Source organism: Paroedura picta, chromosome 3, assembly GCF_049243985.1.
Source record: "Paroedura picta isolate Pp20150507F chromosome 3, Ppicta_v3.0, whole genome shotgun sequence".
In the NCBI taxonomy this organism is placed as follows: Eukaryota; Metazoa; Chordata; class Lepidosauria; order Squamata; family Gekkonidae; genus Paroedura; species Paroedura picta.
In genome coordinates this window covers 154981938-155007404 of record NC_135371.1, presented here as the reverse complement: position 1 = coordinate 155007404, position 25467 = coordinate 154981938, and the positions used below count along the sequence as shown (strand labels likewise).

Here is a 25467-nt window from a genome sequence, read left to right as displayed (position 1 = left end):
ACAGCTCTCCTGGGCAGGCAAGTTCTACAAAGGAGCAGGGCTGCAGAAAGCAACCGGGAGTGCCCAGACAAAGGCTCTCTAGTTCCCTTCATACAACCCAAAAACCGACATATACTATGAAAACAAATTGCCTGGCTCCATGGATCTTGGGAATGGTGTCCATCTAATCACTTTGCAAAGGAAGGGGCATGTTTGTGTAAGAGGGGAATAACTCTTGCTAAAGATCTTCCTAAAACTCCAGAGGTAGTTCAACTAGGCCGGGTTGCTGCAGCCAGCTCCTTCCGTTTTCCCACCAACTGTCTGAGACTCTGGAACGAATTTATATACTCCTGTGCCCCAGATGGATTCAATAGGTTTGTCCTGAAGGAACAATCTCACGTGACTTAATGTGCTCCAGTGACTGAAGTCAGTCAAGTGTTTTAAAATAACCACAGAATCCCAATTAAATTTGAACATATAAATCTATACCGAGTTGTTTAAAGCTAAACCCAAGACTCTCTTTGAAACAAGTGAGATAAAAGCCTGCTTCTACATAAAAAAGGATGAACTAAGAGAGAAAACACCTGCTCTACTGCAGACCTGCTGCAGCACTTAGAAGGCTTGTCCTCCTTTTGTGTGTATTTGATAACATAAGCCATCTGGATCTCTGGGTCTGTGTTTCAGAGCATGCCTACAGAAAGTCACATTGTCCTACAAGGAAATGGAGCAGGAAGACTAGAGCAATGAGGAGATTTTCTTAGGGCTGCAGCTCTTGGCTGATGGGCTGTTGTGGGTATTTTCCCGCGGGGGCGACGCAAAGTATGTGAAAGCCCAATGATTCCAACAGGCTTAAATGCAACTCTTGTCAGAAGTGTGCCTTTGGTCATCTTGCTTACATTGTCCTTGAATTATCTACAGCGATAGCTGAGCAGAAATTGATTATTTCACAGTTATTTCAAGCCCTTGGGGGCTGCACGAGACAAACAATAAGGATGGTATAAAGGCCCCTCTTAGACACAAAGAAAGAACTTTTGAAAATAAATCCACAAACCCTCTGGATACATGCGGAGCCTTACTCACCTGGCAGGGCCGCCTGTTAGCGTGGCATCAATAACATGCTCGTTGTTGATACGGAACATGTAGATCCCGCGGTTCTGGAAGGGCCAGAGAAGAGAGCAGGGTTGGAACAGGCTGTCTCTCACTTACACACACTGAAACTTGCCCCAAAGCAAAGTCTTCTACACCACGAACCGTGCCACTCCCCCACTGCAGGATCCCTCTTGCCTTTCCTTCCCAGCTGGACTCCCCAATCCACATCATCAGGACCGGTCTTCCCTCCCTCAACTCCCCTCGCTTCTGAAGAGCGCTCCAGAACGGAGATCACGGTGCCCACCTGCTCCTCGTAGATCTTCTCGCGCCGGTTAGCCACCTCGTTGCGGATGATGGTGCCGATGTACTCGATGACCATTGTGTGCTTTTCTAGATCTTTGGCAGCATAGAGCCCGAGCCCTTGGATACGCGAGCGTGCCAGGTAGACGTTGTTCTTCCACTCTGTCTTGAGGCGGCGGTACTGGGAGGACTTGGAGTGGACAAACTGCTTGCTGTAGGGTGTGTTGGTTTCACCTGTGAATGTGCTCTGGTAGGCCTTAGACATGCTGGTACTGTTCAGGGTGTGGGGCCTTGGGAAAGGGGAGAAAAACCCAACATGTTAAGCTTACCAAACAGGGGAAGAGATCGAGCCGATGGGACTGTCCTGGCATCACTAGTATTTCTGGCCCAAGGCTCAACCAGGCTTTGAGAACAGCACCTTCGAGTCACTACACCTGCAATACTAACTGTGCCTGATGCAACAGGCCATGGCTGACAGGCTCCAAGACTCAGCATCATCCATGTGGACTATTTGTATGGCTGCCATCGAGACATGGCACACAGACTACAGTGTCATGCTCATAAAAGCAAGCAAGCTCCGAGGCATCACGGCTGTGGATTAAAAGCACTTTGGAACCATACACTGAGGGAACAAAATAGTAATTAGCATTTACATGAGTCAGAGAAAAGTACTAGGAAAAAGTAAGAGCAAGCTTCCCGTCTCAGACCAGTAAATCTCTATGGCTCTTGGTGCTGCCTTAAGAAGCCCGCTCACCAATTTGAAGTGTGGAGGAAGGAAAAGACAAAATCTGTACTGTTCCACCCAAAAAGAAATCCAAACTGGAAGCAAGCAAGGAGCGAGCCAAAATAACACAAAATTGGATATAGTTGCATAATTTATTACCATTACAGTAGGGGCCACCAATCTTTTATTTAATGATAGCTATGAATTATCCTAAGCTACTTCCCCCCACCCCCCATGTTACCAAGTTTTGCTCTGTCCTAAAACAGAGCACAGACTAAGAAGAAATGAAGCGATCAGCAAAGCAGTATGGAGTCATCATAAGAAACGAAAGCCCCTCCAACCAAAGGCCTAGAATCACCCTGCAGTCTTTTCTTGGTTTTTTAGGGGATCCGCAAGCTACCAGTATCTCATGAGCTATCTGCTACAGATCTCTGTATGACAGGATCTAGAACTTTAAAAAAAAACCTATTCTAAAGCACAGGTTCATCACAAATGCACTCCCTAAATCATAGGATTTTAGGCTCCCAAAGCAAGTTACACGTCCTTGCGAAAAGGGGAGAGGCAGCGGGAAGCACTTGCTTCTCCATCTAGATAGCTTTTCAGACTGCATTTGCTCTGCCACTAAGAGTTCTCCATTCCTGCTCCATTCTTCTAGCCATGCTCACCTTTTGTAGTGTGTGAGGATTTTGGGCTCTGACCGAGCACAACCTGTAGGGTTGATCATGAGGGGGAGCTCCATAAGCGGATGCCGCCCATAGCGAAACATGTAGTTCTGGCAGCTCTCAACACCCGGCAGCTGGAAAGAGAAAGGGGACAGCAGCCGTGGCAGTGAGATCACTCAAACCTCACAATCATCTGTCGCAGGCACTCTGTACCCTGAATGCCGTACCAATCCCACATACCGTTCAAGGGTTCCTAGTACAAACCCTGAAGTTAATGCTACCTGAAGTTCAGCCAATAAAGGAAATTATCCCCTATCTATGCTTGACAGGTGCCTGTAGGCAGACTCAGACACAGGCTTCCACCTTTGTCTTCAGTGCCCCTCAACCCTCCAAGTCCTAGAATCATAGAGTTGGAAGAGACCTCATGGGTCGTCTAGTCCAACCCCTGCACTATGGAGGACACTCACAACCCTATCGCTCATCCACTGTAACCTGCCACCCCCTTGAGCCTTCACAGAATCAGCCTCCCCATCAGATGGCTATCCTTGCTTCCTGAGTCAGCCTTCCCTGACTCCCCCACAAATACACCCCCCACCCAACTTCATGATTCCAATTTATCTTATTCGATACATACAGACTCTGCGATGCGCAGCACAGCATGCACGGTCAAGCCAAAGAGCTCTTCTCCCTTTAGGTACTCGGGGAAAAGTCGCAGCATGTCTGCTTCCTTGCGCATCATGGCCACTGGTTCGATGATCCGGTTCCACACAGCTTCAGCAGGGGAAGAGGAAGGAAGGAAGAATTAAAAGCAGATCGTTTCACCCTGGCACGCATCGGCCTCTGGGAAGCACAAGCTGGATCCCAGCTTCTAAACGCATCACAAAACCCTGGCTTACTGCAGTTCCACAAACACGCTGAATAATCCATGCAGAAAATACCCCACAGCCTTAAGAGGGAAAGCAGTGGGGGTCCTGATAACTCAGGGAATGTCTCCGGCCTGAACTACTGGAGAGTCAGGAACTCAGCAGGCCTGAGCTTAGCAAGGGGGCTCTTTTCCACAACATACTTAGGTGCAAGGCATCCCTATATTTGTTCCACAAACATATATTAACCCCCCCCCCATTTGTTTCCCTCTGTGCTGCTTGCCATCCTGTCTCACATCATAAACTCTAGTGACTATTGTCAAGCACATTTTAAAATGTGTTTGTTTAATTTGCCTAACATTCTGAGTACAGAACTTTGCCTCTCTTGCAGTTTCAACCATGAACTGTTTTTGGGACAAGGTTTACAGCTTACGGCACCTTGATGGTGCTGTACCAGTAAAAGCAGGAGAAAGAGGTGGAGGTGGAAGCAGCCCCACCAACTGCTTATCACTTAATGGCTCACAAGGTTATCTCAGTTAACTTCTAAGGAACATGCAGACTGGCATGACAAAGGAACTACAGAGCTGTAGGGCGGGAGACTCACAGAGGAAAGCAGTCTCTCATCACATTTCAGGTTTCAGGAATACCCCCACCCATCTCTAAACCAAACGGCTGTGATTATAAGCCTGTGTATTTGATCTGTGTGCCTCGATGCATCAGTTTCTTTGTTGGGGAGTGTGTGGTGGTGGGGAGGAGGGAGAAGAGTGCTTACCCATCATGTGCTGAAAATATCACTACTGTTTTACATGATGGGAAATGCAACAACTGGGTGTAGTGGTCAAGATCAGTGGCTTCTAATCTGGAGAGCCGGGTTTGATTCCCCACTCCTCCATACACATGCAGCCAGCTGGGTGACCTTCAGCTAGTCATAGTCCTATTAGAACTGTTCTCAAAGAGCAGTTTTGTCAGAGCTCTCAGCCTCCTTTGCCTCACTGGTTGGCCGTTGTGGGGAGAGGAAGGGAAGGTAAGCGAGTTTGAGACCTGACTGGGTAGTGAAAAATGGGGTACAAAAGACAACTCTTTTGTTTTTTTAACTCTTAATCCAGTGCATAACACTGTTTATCCTACCCAATCACCCCCTCTCAAATCTGATGCAGCAACCTTGCAGTAGAGGACTATCCATGTTATCCTCAGCTTCCTTTCCTCTGTCTGCATCTCTGGCACTTTCCCAACCTGCTATCTGTATGTTGACGCTTGAGAACTTCTCTCCAAATTTCCAAATGCTGCAGCTCACGCCCCTTTTGAAAATCCCATACTGTGATGAGCATCAACCAATGTGATACGCATTATTATTATTAGTTTCATAAAGGAACTAACTATACACTGAAGAGCAACCACTGACGAAGACAGGCAGAAAGCGGGTAATTTAACCTAGGACCCCATTTTGGTGTAACTCTTGAATTTATGTTAACATTAAACATAGAGAGAGGAAACTACTACACAACATTGCCTTTGTGATTCCTGCTTTTGTTTTTCGGCCCAGCAATGCAATCTAGACCGCAATTCACATCAGTCATTCAGCAGGCTGCATTCGTGGAGCCGTTCCTAATGGACGAGCTGCAATTTCTGGTTACAAAGTCTTGATTTGCACAGCAAGGTTCTAGACCTCCATGATTATACAATTATACAAATATTATATTATACAATTATACATGGAGGGAGATGCCCTTGGGGGCCAACAACTGCACAGGAATGAGGCCTGGCAGCAGAGCTGATCCTTACCCTGTGGCGAGGAGTCCGTGAAGACCAAGTCCTCCAGACCTTGCTCCATAACTTGCACCACGAACTCAGGCCGGCCGTTGTTCTCGCAGATGGTGCAGCGGTAGCAGCAGCGGCGGTTGTTGGTCCGCAGGCTCCAGTAGATGCGGGTGGCCTCGTAGCCCACGGGGTAGAGCGCGGTGACGCTATGGAAGTCCGCCATCTGGTGAGGCAGGAGCTGCCCTATAGCGTGGAAGACCAGGCCCCCCACCCGGAACATGTGGAGGCGCTCCCCACGCTGGATGATGCTGGCGATCTGCTTGACCTCATCGCGCTCGATATAGACCCGCCGGAAGACAGTGAAGGTGCTGAGCTCCTGGTCACAGGGGCCCTTGAGCTTGTGCAGGGGACACAACATCGTCTTGTCCTTAAAGAACATGCACTTGGCCCGGATGGCGCAGGCAAAGTGGTAGACGTTGGGGCAGCGGATGCGGTTGCAGCTGTTGGTGGCGCCGGTCTTCTGGCAAAGCGAGCATTTGGTGAGCAGGCCCCGGTGCAGCGCCACCTCCACGTTGATGAGGGCTCCGCCCTGGGTCTCGTAAACCTCAGTGGACCACAGAGCACAGTTGAGATGCACCCACAAATCAAGGTCGAGGTTCAAGAGGCGGGCGGGCCCATCTGTGGCCCCATCTCCTTCCTCGTGGCAGAAGCAGCATTTCCTCATGTCGCGAGGCACCTTGTCAGGCCGGAGGGTGGTGGCCAAGCGGTCCACGAATTCTGCGATCTCCCTGTCCCCGTCACGCTTGGCACCGCCCTTCTGGATGGTGATCAGGAACCGCAACCGTTTCCAGCGCACCCCTTTCCATTTCTTCACCCGCGGCTTGCTCTCCTCGTTGTCTTCCAGGGGCCGGGAGCGGGGCTTGGCTTTGAGCGGGGACGGAGGCGCTTCCTCCTTGGGGGACTGAGCTGGGGGGGACTGAGTGGGGACAGGCAGCAACTCCGGTTCAGGGACGGGCTCCGGGGCCCTGGGCGGACTAGGTGGGGAAGGGGCAAAAGGGGAAAGAGGTGGAGATGGCTCTTCCGGGAGCGTCAAGAGCTGCCGCACATCCAGATTGGCAACGTTGTTAATGTAGCAGTGTTGGGCTGTCTTTTCTGGAGCTGGGCTCTCCTGGAAATAGAGTAGAAAAGTCTTAAAGGAGAGATCTGGGTTCCATTTAGGAACTTGGAGGCTACGGTTGGAATACTGGGTCCCAGTCTCCCCTTCCCAAGCTTTGCAAGGTCCACTTTACACTCAAGCTTGTTCTCCACCAGCTGGGCTTAAGATACCCAACCTGGTGGTCTTTCTAAAGAACTGGGGCAATAGGGAAGAATAGCTGATTAGGGCAAGTGGGTGGATGGAGGTCATGAGGAGCATTCCACCCCCCCCAAAATTAGACTCTCCACATCTTTTAACAATCAAAGCCTTCACAGATACGCAACAGACATATCCCTGAATGGGAGAGAAACTCCACACACATCAGCCGAAGTGAGTTGGGTTCTGTGGTACTCTCTAGTATCATAAGCTGGCGCTTCACAAATTGTGGGCTGTGACTCAAAGGCGAGTTGTGACTGTCCTGGCGGGTTGGATGCAAAATTTAAACCCCTGCGCTAGGGAAGGAGACCCCAGCAGGATGAACTAAGTTGAGGAGCTGCTGCCATCCCTTCTCAGCCTCTCCTTTCCCCTGTTGCATCCCCAGTCCTTCTCATGGGGGCTCTTGCTCACTCTCAGCCTCCCACGGTGGTAAGGATGATCCGAGGATGCCCACCACATCTGGAACCCCTGCTGAGAGCGGGATGAATCCTACTTTATCCTGCCAGTCCACTAAGCAAAGTTTAGTTCCTAACATATTTACACCAACCTTTCCTTCTGGCTCCAGTGCAAAGCCTTCCTCCAATCTAAGGAATCTTTCTCCAACTTCAAGTTGAAGAAAGGCTCCTTCAGCTGCAGGAAGGCTGGATCCACCCCTGCAGCACCCTGCTAAAAAGGCAGGCGACATTTAAGTGCCCCCCCCCACTCCAACGAGGTCACAGCCCCAATCCAGTCTCACAGCCCCTTGAAAGGTGCAGGGAGAGAATCTGGAGCTGAGTTTTGCGTGTTACGTGGCCCTTCACTCTCCTCTAATTTCTTAGAAAAGAAAGCACACTGGAATGAATCACTCAAATGCTACCTTTTGGCCAAGGCCAGGCACCACAAAAAAAGGCAATTATTGTGATGACATGGAATTCGTGAAGGTGAAGTCCAACCTCATTGAGTCAACCAGGCTTGCCCACCACCATCTTTATTGGTGTGGCCTTCTCAACTGTTCAATTCCTTCCCAACGTGGGAACACCTGACCCCTATTGTTAACATCCTTTAAGAGGAGGCCTTCCTGTCTGCCCAGTCTTTAGAATCATAGAGTTGGAAGGGACCTCCTGGGTCATCTAATCCAATTCCCTGCACTATGCAGGACACTCATAGTCCTATTGCTCATCCACTGAAACCTGCCACCCCCCTGAACCTTCACAGAATCAGCCTCTCTGTCAAATGGCTACCCAGCCTCTGTTTAAAAATCTCCAAAGATGGAGAACCCACCACCTCCCGAGGAAGCCTGTTCCACCAGAAACTGTTCTAACTGTCAGGAACTTTTTTTGGATGTTTAGACGGAATCTCTTTTGAATTAATTTCATCCCGTTGGTGATGAAATTGCCAATCCACTTTAACTGAAGGTAAGAAATGGAAGCCACTTTTGAGGACTTGCATGCAGAAAATGTAGGATATACATTTTTTAAATAAGAATATAATAGGCAGATGGGGAATTCTGCCAAGATGTCCATCCCCTGCCACCCCCATGCTCCGGGAGCAAGGAACTATTCCAGTGTTTTGGGCGGTCCACTGACAAGGGAGAGAGGATTGTGGGAAGAGCCCTTCCCTCCCCCCTTCCCCACCTGCTTGAGCAGCGTCAAGATGTCCAGCTCGTTCTTTAGACTGTAGCCAGGCAGCATGGCGTCAAACTGCTTCAGCCACTCAGGACCACTTTCAGGCCCCTTGGCAGCAGCCGGCTTCTCTTTGCCTGATGAGAAAAAGGGAGAGAGGGAGGAAAAAACACCATTATGGTCAGCAGTGGATAAATTGTATGGGGAGGGGGGGCGGGGAGACGTAGGGCCCAGTCCAAGTCACTCACCTTGTGCATCAGCTTCACCTTTCCGAGGTTCACTGGCAGCACTCCGCATGGGGCTGTCTGGAAACAGCACTTCGTAAGAACTGGGGATCTTCATGCTCAACAGTTCAGCCACCGCCACCATGACGCCGTTAAGGTTCTGTAAGAGGCGGAAGAGGTTGGGGAAGGGGAGGATGGACAGTTGCAACCAAAACCTGGCAGGGCAATACAGACCGGTATCCCCATACCTATGTGAGCCTGTGGCCAGTATTATACTATTATATATAAGGACTTGACACTGATGAAAGAATCTCACTGAAAACGGATATTACCTGGATTCCGTTTTGACAGAAGTCCTACAGAATAAAGAAATAAGGAAAACTACAAGAAAAGGACACTTTTCTTTCTTTTATTAATATATTTATTGTATTGCCCTTGGATAGGTCTGTTTCTCTCTGTTTAGCTTAATTATTAGACTGTCCTTCTTATACTCTTGTATGCTCCCTGGTTTAAGCCAATTCCTCTGCTGCTCCTACCTCACGTCCTTTCTTCAGCTATGCAGAGAGTGGAGAGAACAGAGAAATATTAGGTTCCCACAACTGAGAGCCTGCATGGTGTAAAAGGGGGGGGGGATCAAATATACAGCCCGAGGGCCAGAACCAAGTGAGGCAAGGGAGGGAAGGCAGGAGGCTAATGGGGGAGGGGGCGGCACAGGCGCATGCAGTGAGATGGTGTGGCTGAAATTGTTAAGAAATAGATAGGAAATCACTAGAAGGCAAGACTACAAGGCTGAAGTAAAATTGTGTGGGGAAATGGCAGCAAAGGCAGAGATGGAGGAGGTGTGGTGTCATTCCCCCCCCCTCACTGCAGCTCAGCAAAGATAGGCAAAGCTGCCGCATGGAGGGGCGGGGCAGAGTGGCTGCATCAAACATTGATCATGAAGGGGTTGGCAAGAGTGGGTGAAATGGGTAGCTGTTTGCTGAAGGAGGGACCAGGCCAGCTATGGCAACTGGAAAACGGACAGCACAGATCAGTCTCACACTTCAGGGTCAAGGATCCTCTGTCTGAGAGGAAAATTTGGATACAGGGTGACTGGGGTGATTTCCAGAAAGATGGGACCTGCCATCAGGTGGTCAGATCTCCATGCTAGGACTTTGGGGCTTGCCCCTTGGTCGGATGCCCTCCTGCTGTCATGAACTGGGCAGAGTTCAGCTAGTAAAGTCCTCTCAAAGTAAGCATCCGAGATCTCCAGGTGAAATCCAAAGAAGAGCTTTATTCAGTAGGCAATACAAAAGACTGAAAGCAGCTAAGAAGCTTTGAGCAAACTTCTTGGCAGAGACAATTGACATAGGCACATTGGTTACATATATAGGACCCATACCATAGGGGAGAGGGACATTGGAATTATGGTGGGAAAGCACAAGGGTGCTAAGATTCTCAGGCCAGGCCAGATGGCCCACCTTTGATCTACTTTGTAACAACTCTGTTTTGTCTCCGCATTTCATAAGGCCGTTTTGGGCAGAAGAGATAAGAACGCCCCACTGAGAACATCAGGGGGATGCAAAGGGAGGTTTAGACAATAGATAGAAGGCAGGAGAGGCCTGAAGGTTTTATGGCGACAGGTTCAGAGTGCATGTAAAATACGCAGCAGACTGGGGTCAAAGGGGCATCAGGAATACCGGAATGCTAGGCAATCTGGGGGCATGAATCGAGGTTCATGACACCTGCTACATACCTTAGCAGCGGCTGCAGACACAGTGAGCATGACAGATACCTCACTGCCCTTGGCCTTGTCCCACGAAGTGCCTGGCGCCCCCTTCCCCACCTGCTCCAGGGCCACGTAGGGCTTGTTATCTGGGAAAGCTGAGAAGCAGACGGGAAAGAAACACAATGGGAATCAGGAGCACTTTATGACCGGACATAGAAACCGGATTCCAAAGACTGCAATCTGCGACCGGTGCAGCCTCCCAGCAAATGGACAATTTAGAACCAACTCTAGATCTCCAGAAAGTTTAGCCTTCAACCAAGATCCCATTTGCATGTTAAGCATTGGTGACATATTACCAAGAGCTTCCGATGACCTTTATACCCACTAAAGCCATTTTTTCCTTGCAGACAATAAAAATAGTGCAATTTAGATCCTATTCCATCCACCTCAACAGGCCACCGACTGCTCAACATCACACCATCCCAAGCATGCATTCCGTCTCCCACCCTGCCCATTCCCCCACAAACCTGGGATGCTGGCCTTTGGGATGATAGGGATGACAGGTGATAATGGGCGCTCCTCCATCTCGGCCTTGGCTCCAGCCAGCAAAGGGAAGCGTGGCATCTCTTCTCCCAGGACACTCTCAGGAGACGATGCCGGGACAATGCTGTCAGGCGAATCGCTTTCTTCATCGCTCTCCATCCTGCGGAGGAGTTTGGAGGGACTGGTCTAGAAAGGCTGCTGCTAATCCCTGCCCTGCTTCTTCAGAGCAGGTTCAGGGAGGATCCAGCCCCTCTCCCCCAGCAGGAGAGACCAATATCCAACTGCAGCCATTCTAGTAACCAGTTAAATGTAGGTGTGCTATTTGCTAGAAAAAATGGCTCATTGCCCCCTTCTTTTTGTTGTTAAAAGCTGCTTTCTTGATCTTTCGGAAGCAGCAGATCCATTCGCCCTGGCACTACAGCCCTCCCAAGGCAGCTACTCAGGACTGCAGTACACTCAGACAGTCTCTCCACTTCTGACTGTGAACTCTGCCCATTGCTTTGTTGGGCCTCCTCCAATCTTACCTGACATCCTCAGTTTGGTTGTGAGGGGGGGTGGGAAGGGCTGCTAGGAGGTCAACACTTTTCACTTCCACAGGGGGAGCATCTGTCAAAAAAAGGGGGGGCAGAGAACAAGGGTCAAAGGATGCTCAGAAAGCAAGACTAAGTTTTTGTCCAAACACTGTACAATAACCCCAGTAATGCTCTATAAACACCAATGCAGCATCTATTTACAGAGAACCTTAAGAAGTCAACGTGCATAAGAATGATCCCATTGTCCACTGCTTGGCACACACCTATCCCCCTTTAAATTTATTCCTACAGCTGACTTCTAGGGAAGAGGGATCAATTGCAGGAGGAATCCCAAGTCACTTGGGTCTTGCAGATTTTACTTCTATCCGGTGCTTCTGCTATGAAGATCAAGAGCAGCTTCGTAGGGTTCCTAGCCAGAAAATGATTGGGTCCAGACATGGTTAATTTCAATGTGGCATCCGATGCTCCCAGACCATTTGGACATATTTATTTCAAATCCTGCACTTCCGTCAAGTAGCTCGAGTTGGTATACACATCCCCCACCCCCAATTCTACCCTCGCAACCAGACTGTCAAGTAGGTCAGACTGAGAGTGTGAGACGGAACCAAGGGTGCCCAGTTTGCTTCACTGCTGAGGGCGTATTTGAAGCAAGCTCTCCCCAGTTCTTGCCCAGGTAAGTCATCTCATCATTTTAGAGCTCGGCCTTACCCTTTTGTCCTTCAGGCTCATGGGGCAGGGCCGGGTCCTTAGGCTGCTCAGTCAGCTCCTCTGTAGACATAACTCCATTCACCAGCTTCTGCTGCACCGAGGGGGGAGGCGTGGGGGGCAGTGAAGATGGTGGTGTTGGCGGGTTGCTTAAATTGTTCTAGACAAACAACAAAGGAGTCAGCGACCGCTACAGTCCCCTGCCTGATTCCTCCTTTCCAATGCCTAAAAACATTGCTGGATAACACCGGACTCATCCATAGCTCATATGATCGGGGGGGGGGGGCGGGGACAGCAGTGGCATCTGTTTGCCTTAGGCTACATTGGGGTCTCCCTCCAGATCTGATCCAATCAGCTGTCTACCTTAGGTTTCCCCCAACAAGTCCTCACCCCTGCAAACCTTGAAGAGTTCTTCGTCAACCTATAAAGCCTTTCCCCCCCTTTCTCACTCCTATGATGGCCACCAATATGAAGGTCAAGTCCCCGGCCTGAGGGAAGTTTGCCTGGCCTTTATGGTCCCGGCCCCGACCTGGTGGAATGAGCTCCCGGGAGAGCTGAGGGCCCAAGTGGAGCTATCACAGTTCCGCAGGGCCTGTAAAACGGAGCTCTTCCATCAGGTATTTGGCTGAGGCTGCGGTGGGCTGGGGGGAGAAGGGGGAGGAAGATCTTGGGTCCCACCCCCAGGCTGAGCCAGGTCATCGGCCTAAACCCCTCCCTGAAGCAGGGAGCACTGTCTAGAGGGTGGAGATAGGGGTTTTTTTGCCGCTTAGTTAATTGTTGGTTTTTTTGAGGAGTTTTTAATGGGTTTTATTAGAAAATGACTATTGTAACCTGCCACGAGCTGTCTTCTGGGAGTAGCAGGCTGAAGATCAAAATATAAATAAAAATAAAAATCATTATGGAGACCCATGGCATCGAGAAATGACATGAAGCAGTCCAGTAGCCCCCGCCGGTTTCCTTCCTCCAAACCCCTGTGCCTGCCCAGCAGGCTCGGAAGGGCCGGCCTTACCTTGGTGAGCAGCTGTGAATAGTAGTCTGGAATGCTGTCCAAGGCAGCGTTGCCAAAAGAGCCCTTGAGCTGGCTTTTGCCATTGATGGGGCTGCTCCCAAAGGGGCAGAAAAGGTTGAAGTTGGCTGTGATAACAGGCTCCATCAGAGGCAGCAAGGAGAGTTCCTGAAGGATGGGGGAGGAGAAAGAGAGAGCTGAATTGGGGAGATGGTTGCTTCACACACTGACATCCCAAGGACAGTACTATAAGGGGACAGTACTATAAAGCAGGGGTAGTCAGCCTGTGGTCCTCCAGATGTCCATGGACTACAATTCCCATGAGCCCATGCCAGCAAACGTGTTTGCTGGCAGGGGCTCATGGGAATTGTAGTCCATGGACATCTGGAGGACCACAGGCTGACTACCCCTGCTATAAAGGGAGAACCTCTTGGCAGCTGAGTACTTTTCAGCTTATCCAAACCAAATCACCCATCCCTATTTGCGTGGTATCTGTAGCCAAGAGTGCTTCGTAATAACTCTGATTGGTATGCCAGCTGGGAGCCCTTCTGAAAAATAGGACCTGCCATAGGGATCCATTCCTCAGCAGTGTCCAGACCAGATTCTCTTCATGGATTGCATCGGATGCTACCATTGAAAAGGCTTCAGAAAACGTCAAGCAGTGATGCGTACCTTTTGCCAGTGCCCACAGAGCTACACTGGCTTCCAGCCTGGATTAGGAGGAAGGACCGCCTGCTCCAATATATCCCTTTTCTAGCTTCCCTTGTCTTTTTAAGCAAGGCCGACGGTGGTTTTTCTGAAGTTGTGTCTTGCTTGTGAAATTCCATCCCAAAGGTCGACCTAATGCTGCCACCACCCCTATTAGGTTAAGCCATGTCCTGTTTGTCTGAGCCTTTGGTAGGACAGTGTTTTATTTTATATTAAAGCACATACACACACTCTCTCTCTCTCTTGCCTTTCCTACTCTGAGTCCCTAGAGATCCATGCCATTGCATTACTCCCCCTGACAGTTACACATTTTGCAGTTTTGATTAGCATTAACATGGTTGTATTTCTGTTTTTACCATCATGGTTGAATGGCTTCCTTAAGGCACATGAACACAAAGGAGGAATGTAGCTTTTAAAAAATGAATAACAAGTTAGCCATCTGTTCTTCCCTGGATGTTTGCCTACTTGTTTCTCCTGCAACCAGCCTACCCAGTGTGAATGAATGAGCTGGGGGGAGTTCCTACTCCTACAAGCCCCTTAGATTTGAATGATTTGCTCGACCCTGCCAGGCACGCCTGGTACAGCAGAAGCACAACAGCAGAGTGACAAGGAGAGTGCATAATTATAGAAAACGCCTTGAGATACTCTGTATTAGGGATGTGTGCTCAGATACACCCGGTCCAAATATATGCTTGAAAAATACCTTACCAGTATTTTCAGGCATTGGGAGTAGTACTTTGGGAATCCACCCCTCTCTCTACCTCATACTACTCCTTAACTAATTACTTTTAAGCAGATTACTAAAACAGAGAAAGCTAGACCCAATTTGGACAGCTGCAGAAATCTATCACAAATACATAAAACTTCAGAGTGATACGTCGGCTATTATTTCCAAATAAAAGAGCTAACATCTCTATGTGATTTATATTCTGGAGAAAGGAAGGATTTCTTTCTAGGCTCCGAAAAGATATTGCATTCAAAGGTCACATGATACAGTGTGCCTGCCTACCTATACCACAGTCACAGACACTACTGGAGTTTACTACCATAAGATACATTCTTCCTCCCAGCCTGCACCCCAGCTTGTAAGATAGCTTGGGGAACCTTGCTCATAAACCTGTAGAACTGGACCCCCTGGGCCAACTTGCTTGAAGCTTAGGGGGTCTTTAGTGGACAGAGAGCACTAGCTCTGCTCTCCTGCAATTTTGGTGTTATTTGGTTGAAACTCAGCCACTCAAGGCCCCTTCCCACCCCTCCAAGGTCTCCCATGGGGAGTAATGGAACCCTAGTAATTCCAGAAACCTGGAAAACCCTGAACCTGGTTCCAGTGGATATTAATACCATACGAATACTAGTATTCATGCCCTTTTTGAAATATGAAAATACTTCCTCCGAGGCACACATCCCTACTTTGCACCCTCCTGCAAATGGTGCTTATCATTTATACCTGTTAGCAAGTGTAGTTGAAGGTTGGAATGAAAATGCTGTTTAAACTCGGAATTATCATCACCTTTCCCCAGAATTATCATCACCGTGTATGTAGCTGTGAAAGGAGAGGAGGGACTAATGGAACAAAATTTAGGTCAGCTGTGACTGAGGAATCACCAAACCTGCTGTTGAAGGGCAATTGCAGTGTAACTGTTCTAACCAAGTGTGTGTATTCTTCTGTACGTGGGGAGTTCAAATGTGGTGCGTGGGGAACCCATGTTGAAGCTTCATCCAGGGACCTGCGGTAGCTCCTGTCGTAAGGTGACCACATTGTCCCACTTTTGGAGGGACATCTGGGGGTACCTGGCAAATTGTACTTATGTTGAAATTAAAAAATATTTATTACAATACTATTTTTTGCGTTCTATGAACATTGTTGCTCCATATAGACCAAATTTTTAATCAAGAACCCCCCCCCCCGGTCAATGGTGTCCCGCTTTACCAATGTTGAAATCTGATCACGTTATCCTGTTGGCTACTTCTCTTTAGTAATGGAAGATGACCTAAATTCACCTTGCATTCGTCTAATGCCGAACGGGGAGGGAAGGGCTCTGACCACAGAGAGGCACTTAAAGAGACTTGTTTCATAGATCCTCACTCCACCTTTTGGCCAAGCAAACCTTCCCCCTCACCCTCCTGGGCAGCTGCTCGACGTACCTGCTTGAGTTGCTTCATTAGGGCTTCATTGGACTTCACCCCATCCTCCTTGCGCAGCTTCTTCCGGGAGTTGGTAAGTCGCTCTCCAGCCTTCTGACAGCGTTTGGGCTTGGGAGGCGGGGGTTTCTTGGCAGCTACCATATCCTTCAGGGAAGGGTGCCAGAAAGGAAACAAAAGTGACATGTTGTACTCCAACGTGCCAGTGTAAGCTTGGCCCACCACAGATTTCTGTTGAGGGAGGGGATATTAATACACTTCAGCTTCCCACTGCCCTACCTCCCCCCTCCCCCAGGGCCAAACACCCTCTCAATGCTGCTGCTCAGGAAAAGGGAACTCTCAGGGACATCATGTCAATGGAGTCAGAGGCCTGCTTGGGAGAGAGAAGTCAGGAACAAAATCACACACACCCCTTTTACTTGTGGAAATCTGCCATGAGATTCAAGCCTGAGTGCATCTTCCTTCCTGGAAAACCCGTTCTGTAACCCACCTTTCACCCCCGTGGCTGGGCCTGACTTTCAATCTACACATCATGCAAAGCGAAGTGGTACAACTCCAGATGGCATTACTCCAGACTGATGGTGAGAAGATGTCATTTTGAATGCTTCCTCACTTTTAAAAAAAGTCAGCACATCAGACAGAAAGCTACACTAAGCCTGCATTTTTGATTGCTTGTATGGTACACAACATAAATCTGATATAGAGACACAGCCACACAGGGAATCTTAGGTGTGGAAGCTTTCAAGCCTCTCCCCGCTGCACAAGCTGAAGTTGCACAATCCAGCTTTCCACTACCTCATTCCAAAATTTGAAATGAAATCTTAACAAATCGGTTATTGTGCAAATGGCCTGCTTTGTTCTCGGGAAAAGAAGTTACACTTAGCAGTCACCAAACGCTGGCAGGGGCTCATGGGAATTGTAGTCCATGGACATCTGGAGGACCACAGGTTGACTACCCCTGCTTTAGAAGACCAATCGAGCATCCTTAGACAAGCAGCTGTTCAAAAAGGAATAGCCTCTTTTTAGCCTCATGGAAAGGGCATGGATGCTGCCTACTTGTGAGGAAAACAAGTTCAAGAGGAAGTAGATGGGAAGACTTTTAAGAAGATGATAAGAAGGGGGTGGGGGAACAGCAGCTACAAGCAGGATAGACAAGGGGAGAGGGAGAGAGTAAAAGAGCGGCTGGATTTCTGAACCCAACTCCAAAATTGGTAGCCAGAAAAAACTCACATTAAATAATCACAGGAACTCACGGGAAAAAAGGGCAGTAATAGCAACTTTAGGGGCAAACCTTGATTTGATGAGTCAGTGGCCACAACGCTGATGGATCCCTTCAGACATTTTAGAGACACCAAACACAATACAATTCCCTCTTCACAACCGTGAGAGATAGGGAAATGCTGCTGTAAAAAACCACACCCAGGGCTCTGTAATGTGTAGCATTAACTATAGCATTAGTTAGCATTAACTAACATGCACTATATCTGCTGTGTGGAGTTCTCAAAGTCACCTGGAGTTCTTTTCTCTCTGGATTAGAGCACTACAGTAGCAAGAAAACAAAACCCCACTGGCGCGTCCTCCATTCCGGGTATGCTCACCGCTCTGACGTCCGGCACTGCCTGCAAGCGGCCCTCCGCTCCGGCCACTTTGACGTCCACGTGGCCGTTGACGTCCCCTGAGCGTTGCGTTGCGAGAGTCACGTTCTTGGCCCGCAGCAGCTTCTGCAACAGGAGGTGGCCAGCTTCAGACCGGGCAAGGCTGTTCGTGGTGGCGGGAATGGCGGCTGACGTCAGCACTACGGCGCCGTTAGCCTCGTGCTTGACCGGCTGGGCGCTGCTCATCAGGGCGCACTGTGCCGCCTCCTCCTTGGGCTCCTGTTTGATGGTAACGGATAGAAGATCGCCTGCGGGGGCCGGAACTCGTTTAACTGGGGGAGAAGCAGATCCCGCCTCCTGCCCGTTCACAGTGCCTTGCTCCATGGAGTCTCTGGTGGGGCACTCTGAGTCCCTGAGGCTGCAAGTCCCAGGAACGATCTCTTCTGTGCTTGGGACAGCAGGGGTCGGGTCAGGGGGATGCAGGGGGCTGGGAGTAGCGGGCTGTTTTTTCTCAGTGGGGGTCAGCCGCTGCTCAGGGCTCTTAGCTAAGATCACAGGGGAGGGTCTCTTTGGCTCTGAAGGGCTAGGATGCTGCTGGGCAGTGGGGGTCACCCCAGCAACGCTCAAGGGCACGGAGGAAGCCTGAGGAGTGGGAAGTCTTAACACCCCCTGCTGTTGGGGACTACTCGTTGCCTGCTGGCTCATCGGCGCTCTCTGCTGCTCCACCGGGGTGGAGAAACCTTGCTCTGGGCGAATCTGAAACACCGCAAGGGGCGACTGTCTCTGTGGAGGCTGTGCTGCAGCCCCCGGCACGGACAACTGATGAGCAGCTGGCTGACACGGCTCAAGCGACAGCTGGGCCTGCCCTTGGTAAGGGCTGGCTTGTCGTAACGCTTGGTTCTGCTGCTGCTGCTGCTGCAGCAGGTTCTGCTGGTGCCGTTGCATCAGCAGAGCCTGCAGCTGCTGGTGTTGCTGAGGAGTGAGATTCCGCAGCTGGGGGTTTTTGGAGATGACCCCCTGGAGCTGGGCGCGGATTTGGCCCATGACCGGGCTGGACAGGATGCTTTGGCCTTGGGGTGATGACTGCTGGACCATCATGCTTTGCTGCTGCTGCTGCTGCTGCTGCTGCTGCTGCACCATCAGCCCTGGTGTTTTAGGAGGACCCACTGGGCTCTGAAGGTGCTGGTGGTGGTGTTGGAGGAGGTGGTGGTGCTGCTGCGGCTGGGGCTGAAGCTGTCCTGGCAAGCCTTTAGAAGGCTGCTCCAGGCTCTGACCGGCAATCCGTTGCTGTTGGGCCACGATATTCTGCACCTGGCCTTGCTGCTCTATCTGCTGGCTTAGCAAATGGGGGGCCTGAGTTGCATCGCGGTGGTGGTGGTGGTGATGGTGCTGCTGAGACACTTCTTGCTGCAGGGAACCGTTTATGGGCAGGTGAGTCCGCAGTGGCTGCTGAAGGAGGCCACTTTGTTGCTGCTGCTGCTGCTGTTGCTGCATGCGCAGCTGCAGGGAGCCCTGAGATCCCAGGAGAAGTTGCTGCTGCGCCTGGCCCATCTCCGCTGGAGCTTTCTGCTGCTCCCCGTGCTGCTGAAGCATCAGCTGGGAGGACTGGTCCTGCAGAGGGGCTCCAAGGCTGGCCATCCCTTGTGGTTCCTGGGTGCCCAGCTGCAGCTGACCCCCCAGGTCCTGACTCACCAGGTGGGGCCGCAGCGGCTGCTGCTGCACGCTGTCTGCCCCCTCTTGAGGAGGCACGGTGGTGCCTTCCGGCCCTCCCTGCTGTTCCTTGACCACCAGGCCCTGCTGAGACGGGCCTGGCTGCATTCCCTGACTCAAGTGCAGCGGCTGGTTCAGAGACCCGTGCTGCGCAAAGTGCTGGATGGGCTCCGGGGCTATACCCTGCCCTTGGCCCACACCCCCAGGCTGAGCGGCCTGCCCAATTAACCCTGCCTGGGAGGCCTGCCCTTGGCCCAAGCTGCCTTGCTGAGCAGCCTGGCCTTGGCCCAGAAGGGGCTGGTGTTGTGCTATCGAGCTTTGCTGCTGCGGACTCAGCAACGTCCTCTGCTGCCCAAGCAGTCCCGGTTGTTGCTGCTGCTGCTGCTGTGACAAAAGCAACCGGTGCCCCATCATGCCTTGCGCCTGTTGGGTCAACTGCTGAGGAGATCCCAGCCCTCGATGCTGCTGCGGAGCCAAGAGCATTTGCCTCTGTGCAGCTTGGTGACCCATCATCCCTGGGTGCTGCAGCATGGAGTGCCCAAGCATGGCCTGTTGCTGCTGCTGCTGCTGCTGCTGCTGTGGGGAGAGCTGCTGGACCATGACTCCTTGCTGCTTAGGGAGCAGGGTCTGGCTAGGCTGGGGGGTGGGGGGTGGAGGAGGGGGCTGGCCCATCAAGCCAGTCTGGCTAATAGTGCTGGGTTGTGGCTGCATGGAGACCTGTCCCATGAGGCCCTGCTGCTGCTGCTGCTGCTGCTGCTGCTGCACTGAGACCTGTCCCATGAGGCCTTGCTGCTGCTGCACTGAGACCTGTCCCATGAGGCCTTGCTGCTGCATGGCCATTTGTCCCATGAGGCTCTGTTGCTGCTGCGGCTGCATCGACACCTGTCCAATGAGGTTCTGCTGCTGCAGTTTCTGGGCCAGCTGCAACCGCTGCTGCTGCAACTGCCTCTCCTGCAGGAGGCGATTGCTGGGAAAGAAGTTGTTGGGGGCGACACCCCCTGGAGGTTGCTGCTGCTGCTGCTGCTGCGGCGGCGGCGGTTGCTGCCCCATGAATGACAAGCCCTGCTGCACTGACATGGTGGTGGCTTGAGGAAGCCGCAAGCCACTAGCCTGGCCCGCTAAGCCCTGTGGCCCCTGCTGGAGACCGTGAGCGGACAGCAACTGGCCGGGGAGCTTGGCCATGACGCGAGGGCTTTGCGAGGGGCTGAGGGCCAAGACGGTGGAGGTTTGCTGCTGATGCTGCTGCTGCTTGTTGCGGTACTCGGTCATGAGGTTAGTGTGCTCCTTCTGCTGCTTCCGAACCTGTCAGAAACGGGGATGGGGGGAGCGTCAGTTCAGAGAAACAATCAATTTACCCCTTCCTTGTTCTCCCCTGTTTGTAATACAGAGATCTGCTCCAACTCTGAGGGGTGTGCCAGAAAAATGAGGGTTTTCCCCTTGTTTGTAATGGAAACTGAAGTCCTCAAGATGCTCACGCTCTGCTTCAAATCTTATACTTGCTGAGAAGACTAGATACACCCAAAGCAATAGCAGTTCCTTTCCAGCCCACTTACAAAGAACTCCACTCCTTTTCTCCTCACAGCTACCTGCATGGATCTCTCCTCCTTGCTTTTCTTCTTCTTCTGCCAGTCTTAGATCTCACAACTTTGAACCTCCTGTATCCATAACAAGCCCAAACCCCTCCAAAACAAACAATAGTTTATTGCCATTTTCATAAGCCCTCTGATTTTGGCCATGAGCATCCTTAGTCATACCAAGGAAGGTGCTTCCAAGCCAAGCCAAGCCGACAGAAGCCCCGGCATGGCTGCTTACCTGGTCCAGCTGCTTCTGGATCTTGCTTTGCTCCTCAGTCACCAACTTGAGCTTTTTGGCATCAGCCTCCGGGAACTCCCGGCCTGCCTTCTTAGCGGTCCGCTGCTTGGCGCACAGGGCCTTGCGGGATTTGCGGTGCACTCCTATTTGCTCTTCCAGAATCTTCAGCTGCATCTGCAGGAGCTGCTGTGTGTGGAAAAGCCACTCTTCGTACTGACGTTGATCAGCTTCATCTGGGTAGCGAGACAGGAAACACAAGCACAGGCCAGCTCATGCTTTGTATAGGGGGTGGGGAGAACAGATGATCTAAACTCTGCCTTTCAAAATGTTTTAAAAAAATTAACACAGAACAAAGCAGGATTTCCAAGTTGACTTGCTTTGCATCAATGGCCCATTTAGGTATCTGAGATTCTGCCCCCCCCCCCATGATGATAAAGCACACAGATAATCAAGGGACAGGAGATAGACATGAACACACGGGCACGCCACAAAAGGGACACAAAAGGCATGCTGTTCCCCCATTATGATGAGTCACAGGAAGCAGGCAGCACTGCCTGCTCACCCATTCACAAACCTTCATTAGACCTTTCCTATCCACAAGTGACTATGGCAACCAAGAAATGCCAAATTCTTGCTGCTGCTTCAGCTCAGACACTCTTGGCTACAACAAGCAAGCAAGCACACTCAACGAGACTGATGTGCCTTCCATTAACCACCTTTACTGTTGCAAGGTGAGCAAAGAATGCTAAAAGGGTAGGATTTTAACAACTGTACAAGAAGATTCAATAGTGCTAATAACCGTTTTGGAACCAGGAGACCTGTGACAAACAGGTAGGGACTTGTACATGTGGGAGCCTAGTTGAGTAGGAAGTTTGGGGTGCTACCTTAATGCAAACAACACAGAGACATTTAATTCCCTAAGTGCTGGACTGAGGGGTTACTCACTGATGACACCTTGAGCAAAAGTGGGTGGGTTTGGATGTGCCTGAGTCAGGTCGTTGCTCCGTTCCTGCAAGGGATTGGAAAGAATCAGAATATCTAGTCGCCAACCCAACCATCATCTCCTCCCACCACACAATCCCCACCGCCACCCGTCTCTCCCGCCTAAGCTCTTAGCCAATACCAAGGAGGCCACTTAAGCAAGGAACGCCCCTCATCCCTACCATCAACAAGTAATCTGAGACTTCCCTAAGGCCTGTCAGGCCCTGCTCACCTGCCCTCCAGAGCCAGGCAGGATGTGGTTCTGCATTTCAGATGAAGCTGAAGCTCCAGACAGCCTCTGAGCCAGCAGGGACACCTGTTGCCTGAAAGGAGACAAGAGATACATGGAACACAAATGAAGCCAACATTTCCCCAGCACCAAGACGTCCTGCCGAAACGTCTGTGCCGAGATGGGAGGTTCGATAAAATGAATAAATCAAATCAATCAAGGCTTTTCAAAGGCAACTTCAATCAACATCTTCCCCAAGCATTGCTGCGGCACAACAAAGAAGACCTGATTGCCATTGTTCCCCTTAAATGAAGGTCAGAAAGAGATTAACTGGAAGGAGCATGGGCCATTCATTTGCTTGTGGTATCCCAAAGAAAGGACTTAACAGGAGCCAGCCTGGCAAACCTTGTCCCAATGCACTGAAATTGTTTTTTTTGGGGGGGGGGGGGTTCCGTGGCAGAGCATCTGCTCTGTAGGCTAAAGCAGTGGTCCACAACCTTTATTAGACTTTATTAGGCTGCAGACCGGTGGGGTGGGGAAGGCGATCTGGCTGCTGCGCAAGCGCGGCAGCAAAGTGTTTCGCATATGCGTATGTGCATTTGCGGCCGTGAATGGCGCAAACGTGCATGCGAGGACCTGCTATGCATGTGCATTTGCACTGGCGGCCGCGGTTCCCGCTCCCCCCCTCCCGCAAAAAGAAGCTTGCCCGGCTGCAAGTCTGCAGCCTGGGAAGTTTCTCACTGCGGGGGGGGGGGGGAGAGGGAGCCGCGGCCCGGTGCCGGGGCTTTCGTGGCCCAGGGGTTGGGGACCACCAGGCTAAAGGACCCAGCTTCCCAGCATCTCTAGTTAAAGGGAACAGGTAGTAGGTGATCTGAAAGACTTCTGCCTGAGACCCTGGAGCAGGGATGGGCAAACTGCGGCCCTGGAGAGTTGCTGCCAATCAGAACAGGCGATACTCACCTCAGCAGACCAATGGTTTGAATGAGTCTTATGAAAGCTTCATGTAATCTACTGGCCCTCCCAAGCAATGATTGGTATGAGTTAAGAGGGGCTTGGTGTTACAGGCAATTGTGACTATGGCCTATGGGGTAAGTCCATAACCAAGCTCTTAGAAAAATCAAGATATACACAACATTCTGAACTTTGATGGCAATTATGGCTGCGAGGGATGAGTTCATACTTTCCCCTGGTGGCTGCTCTCACGTCCCTGGGACCCTGGAAACTATAGGTTGAAGTCATACTACTGCCTCATCCTCTGGGCCTGGTACATACCGACTCATGCCAGGAGCCACTCCGATGCTACCCTGTGCCATGACCTTCTTGATACCCTTCAGGGCCACCATCTTGGCCTTGGCAATAGGATCCATAATGTCCTCCGCAGCAAATTTATCCAGATCTGCACAGAAAAAGGTGACCAAAAGTAAACAATGAGGCTATACGGTGCTATTTTCCCATCCTTCCGTGCCCATTGGGCAATGACTGGGTTTTCCCTATGCCTTGCTAGCATCTCAACTTTAAAGCTAAGCTGGCTGATTGGAGATACACCTTCTGCTGCCTTCTTCCAAAAGGGTCCTCTCCTGCATATGACAGTAGAAAACTTAGCAGGGTAGCTGTAGACTTCTGTAGTCGGCAGCATAAGGCGAAGGAACTGCTCCCAGCACAAGAGCACTTCCCTGAGGTTCCAAGAGGGAGCAACAGCTGTATCACTGCATGGCTGAAGGATTCAGACAACCCGTTCTGTCGATAGACAGTCAGATTCACACACAACTAGCTTTATGAAACTATCCCTACACTATATTCCAGAACAGTGGCCCTCGGCAGTGAGACAGCTACGACTGCATAAATAGACTCCCTCTAGGTGTATACTGGGACAGACGGGCAAGAACATAAAAAGGCCCTGCAGTATCAAACCAGTGGTCCATCTAGTCCAGCATCCTGTTTCACACAGTGGTGAAACAATTCCTCTGGAGGGCCAACAACGGGGCACAGTTGAGGCTGGGCGGCGAGGAAGATCGTGCCCCCCCCCTAGAGTGGCGGTAGCAAATATCATCGGCACCCTCTCTGCCACTTCCCTGCTGGAATTAGTTGGGAGTTTTGGGTCTGAGAAGGGTTTTTATGCTGCTGCTTCTTGTTGTAGGGGGTTGATGTTTTATTCTGTATTTTATTATATTGGTTTAAATGTTGTTGGGGTTTTTATATATGCTGTAGCCTGCCTTGAGCCTTCGGGGGGAGGTGGGTAAGAAATATAACAATAACAATAACAATAACAATAACAAAGGCTGGGACCTTTGCCTGACATTGCTGCCTGGTTGTGGGATTGGCTAGAAGGCCCTGATAGACCTATCCCCCCATGAATTCTACAACTGAAACTCAGAAGCAGGGATACCATCGGCTAAGCACTAGGGTCATCAGCTGGTCCCAAATATTTTGTAAACAAGTGTCGGGGGAGTGGGGGTTGGGTGTGTGTGTGCATGTTTAAAGGAATAAATTGTTTTAACTGATTACTTTTAAAATCAAAATTCATACATTGCGTGGTCGTGGAAAGGGCTTCAAGTCACAGTCACCTTATGGCAACCTTGTAGGATTTTCAAGGCAAAAGAAGGACCAAACATGTTTCGACCCTGAGGGGTCTTCCTCAGTGGTCAAATTATTGTGAGGAAGGCACTCCTGCATAAAATCAAAATCAAGAGGCTTTCTGGGAGGCAAAGAAAAATCTGTTAGGTGCGGCTCCAACTAGTCTTTCTAATGTAAAGGTATCTGATTTGGAGCCCACCTTCTAAAATATGCACTTCCACAGACCACCACTCTCTGCTTTGGACAAAGTTTTTACTGACACACGTGGGAATGCACTGGTGAGTGAGAGCTGGGCAAAAGCAGAGAGTGGTAGGATAAGATGGAAAGAAACCTTGTGGGAGTTGGGTATTTTCCTTACTAACAGTCCTACAGATTATTATGGGGATAACCTTCGGAACTCGAACTATGCCAGTCTGGCTTCCGTCCTGGCCATGGAGTGGAGACTATGCTTGTTGCCTTGTTGGATGATCTCCGGCGCCAGCTGTATCAAGATATTACTCGATCTGTCGGCTGCGTTTGACGTAGTCAGCAATGAGTTGTTGACCCACCATCTCGCCTGGGCCGGGAATCAACCCTTCAATGGCTGTGCTCCATTCTCCGGAAACAGACCGAGAGTGGCTGCAGGGGAGGAGTTATCACATCCCTATCGACTCCCTTGTGGGGTCCCACA

General features: G+C 50.6%; 1 protein-coding gene across 5 annotated transcripts in view; it reads right to left on the bottom strand.

Moving 5' to 3' along the window:
• KMT2D (lysine methyltransferase 2D) overlaps window positions 1–25467 on the bottom strand; it is a 96115-nt gene that overhangs the window by 4940 nt on the left and 65708 nt on the right. For all 5 annotated transcript variants that reach the window (XM_077328793.1, XM_077328796.1, XM_077328795.1 and 2 more), the window contains 18 exons: window positions 23496–23619; window positions 22227–22317; window positions 21959–22022; window positions 21014–21246; window positions 17495–20503; window positions 15900–16043; window positions 13050–13214; window positions 12044–12200; window positions 11327–11408; window positions 10787–10962; window positions 10287–10414; window positions 8576–8711; window positions 8340–8464; window positions 5400–6543; window positions 3389–3525; window positions 2758–2888; window positions 1373–1658; window positions 1060–1133 (listed from right to left, as the gene is read on the bottom strand). In XM_077328793.1, the coding sequence (XP_077184908.1) occupies window positions 1060–1133; window positions 1373–1658; window positions 2758–2888; window positions 3389–3525; window positions 5400–6543; window positions 8340–8464; window positions 8576–8711; window positions 10287–10414; window positions 10787–10962; window positions 11327–11408; window positions 12044–12200; window positions 13050–13214; window positions 15900–16043; window positions 17495–20503; window positions 21014–21246; window positions 21959–22022; window positions 22227–22317; window positions 23496–23619 (6406 nt within the window). The remainder of the gene's footprint in view (window positions 1–1059; window positions 1134–1372; window positions 1659–2757; window positions 2889–3388; window positions 3526–5399; window positions 6544–8339; window positions 8465–8575; window positions 8712–10286; window positions 10415–10786; window positions 10963–11326; window positions 11409–12043; window positions 12201–13049; window positions 13215–15899; window positions 16044–17494; window positions 20504–21013; window positions 21247–21958; window positions 22023–22226; window positions 22318–23495; window positions 23620–25467) is intronic.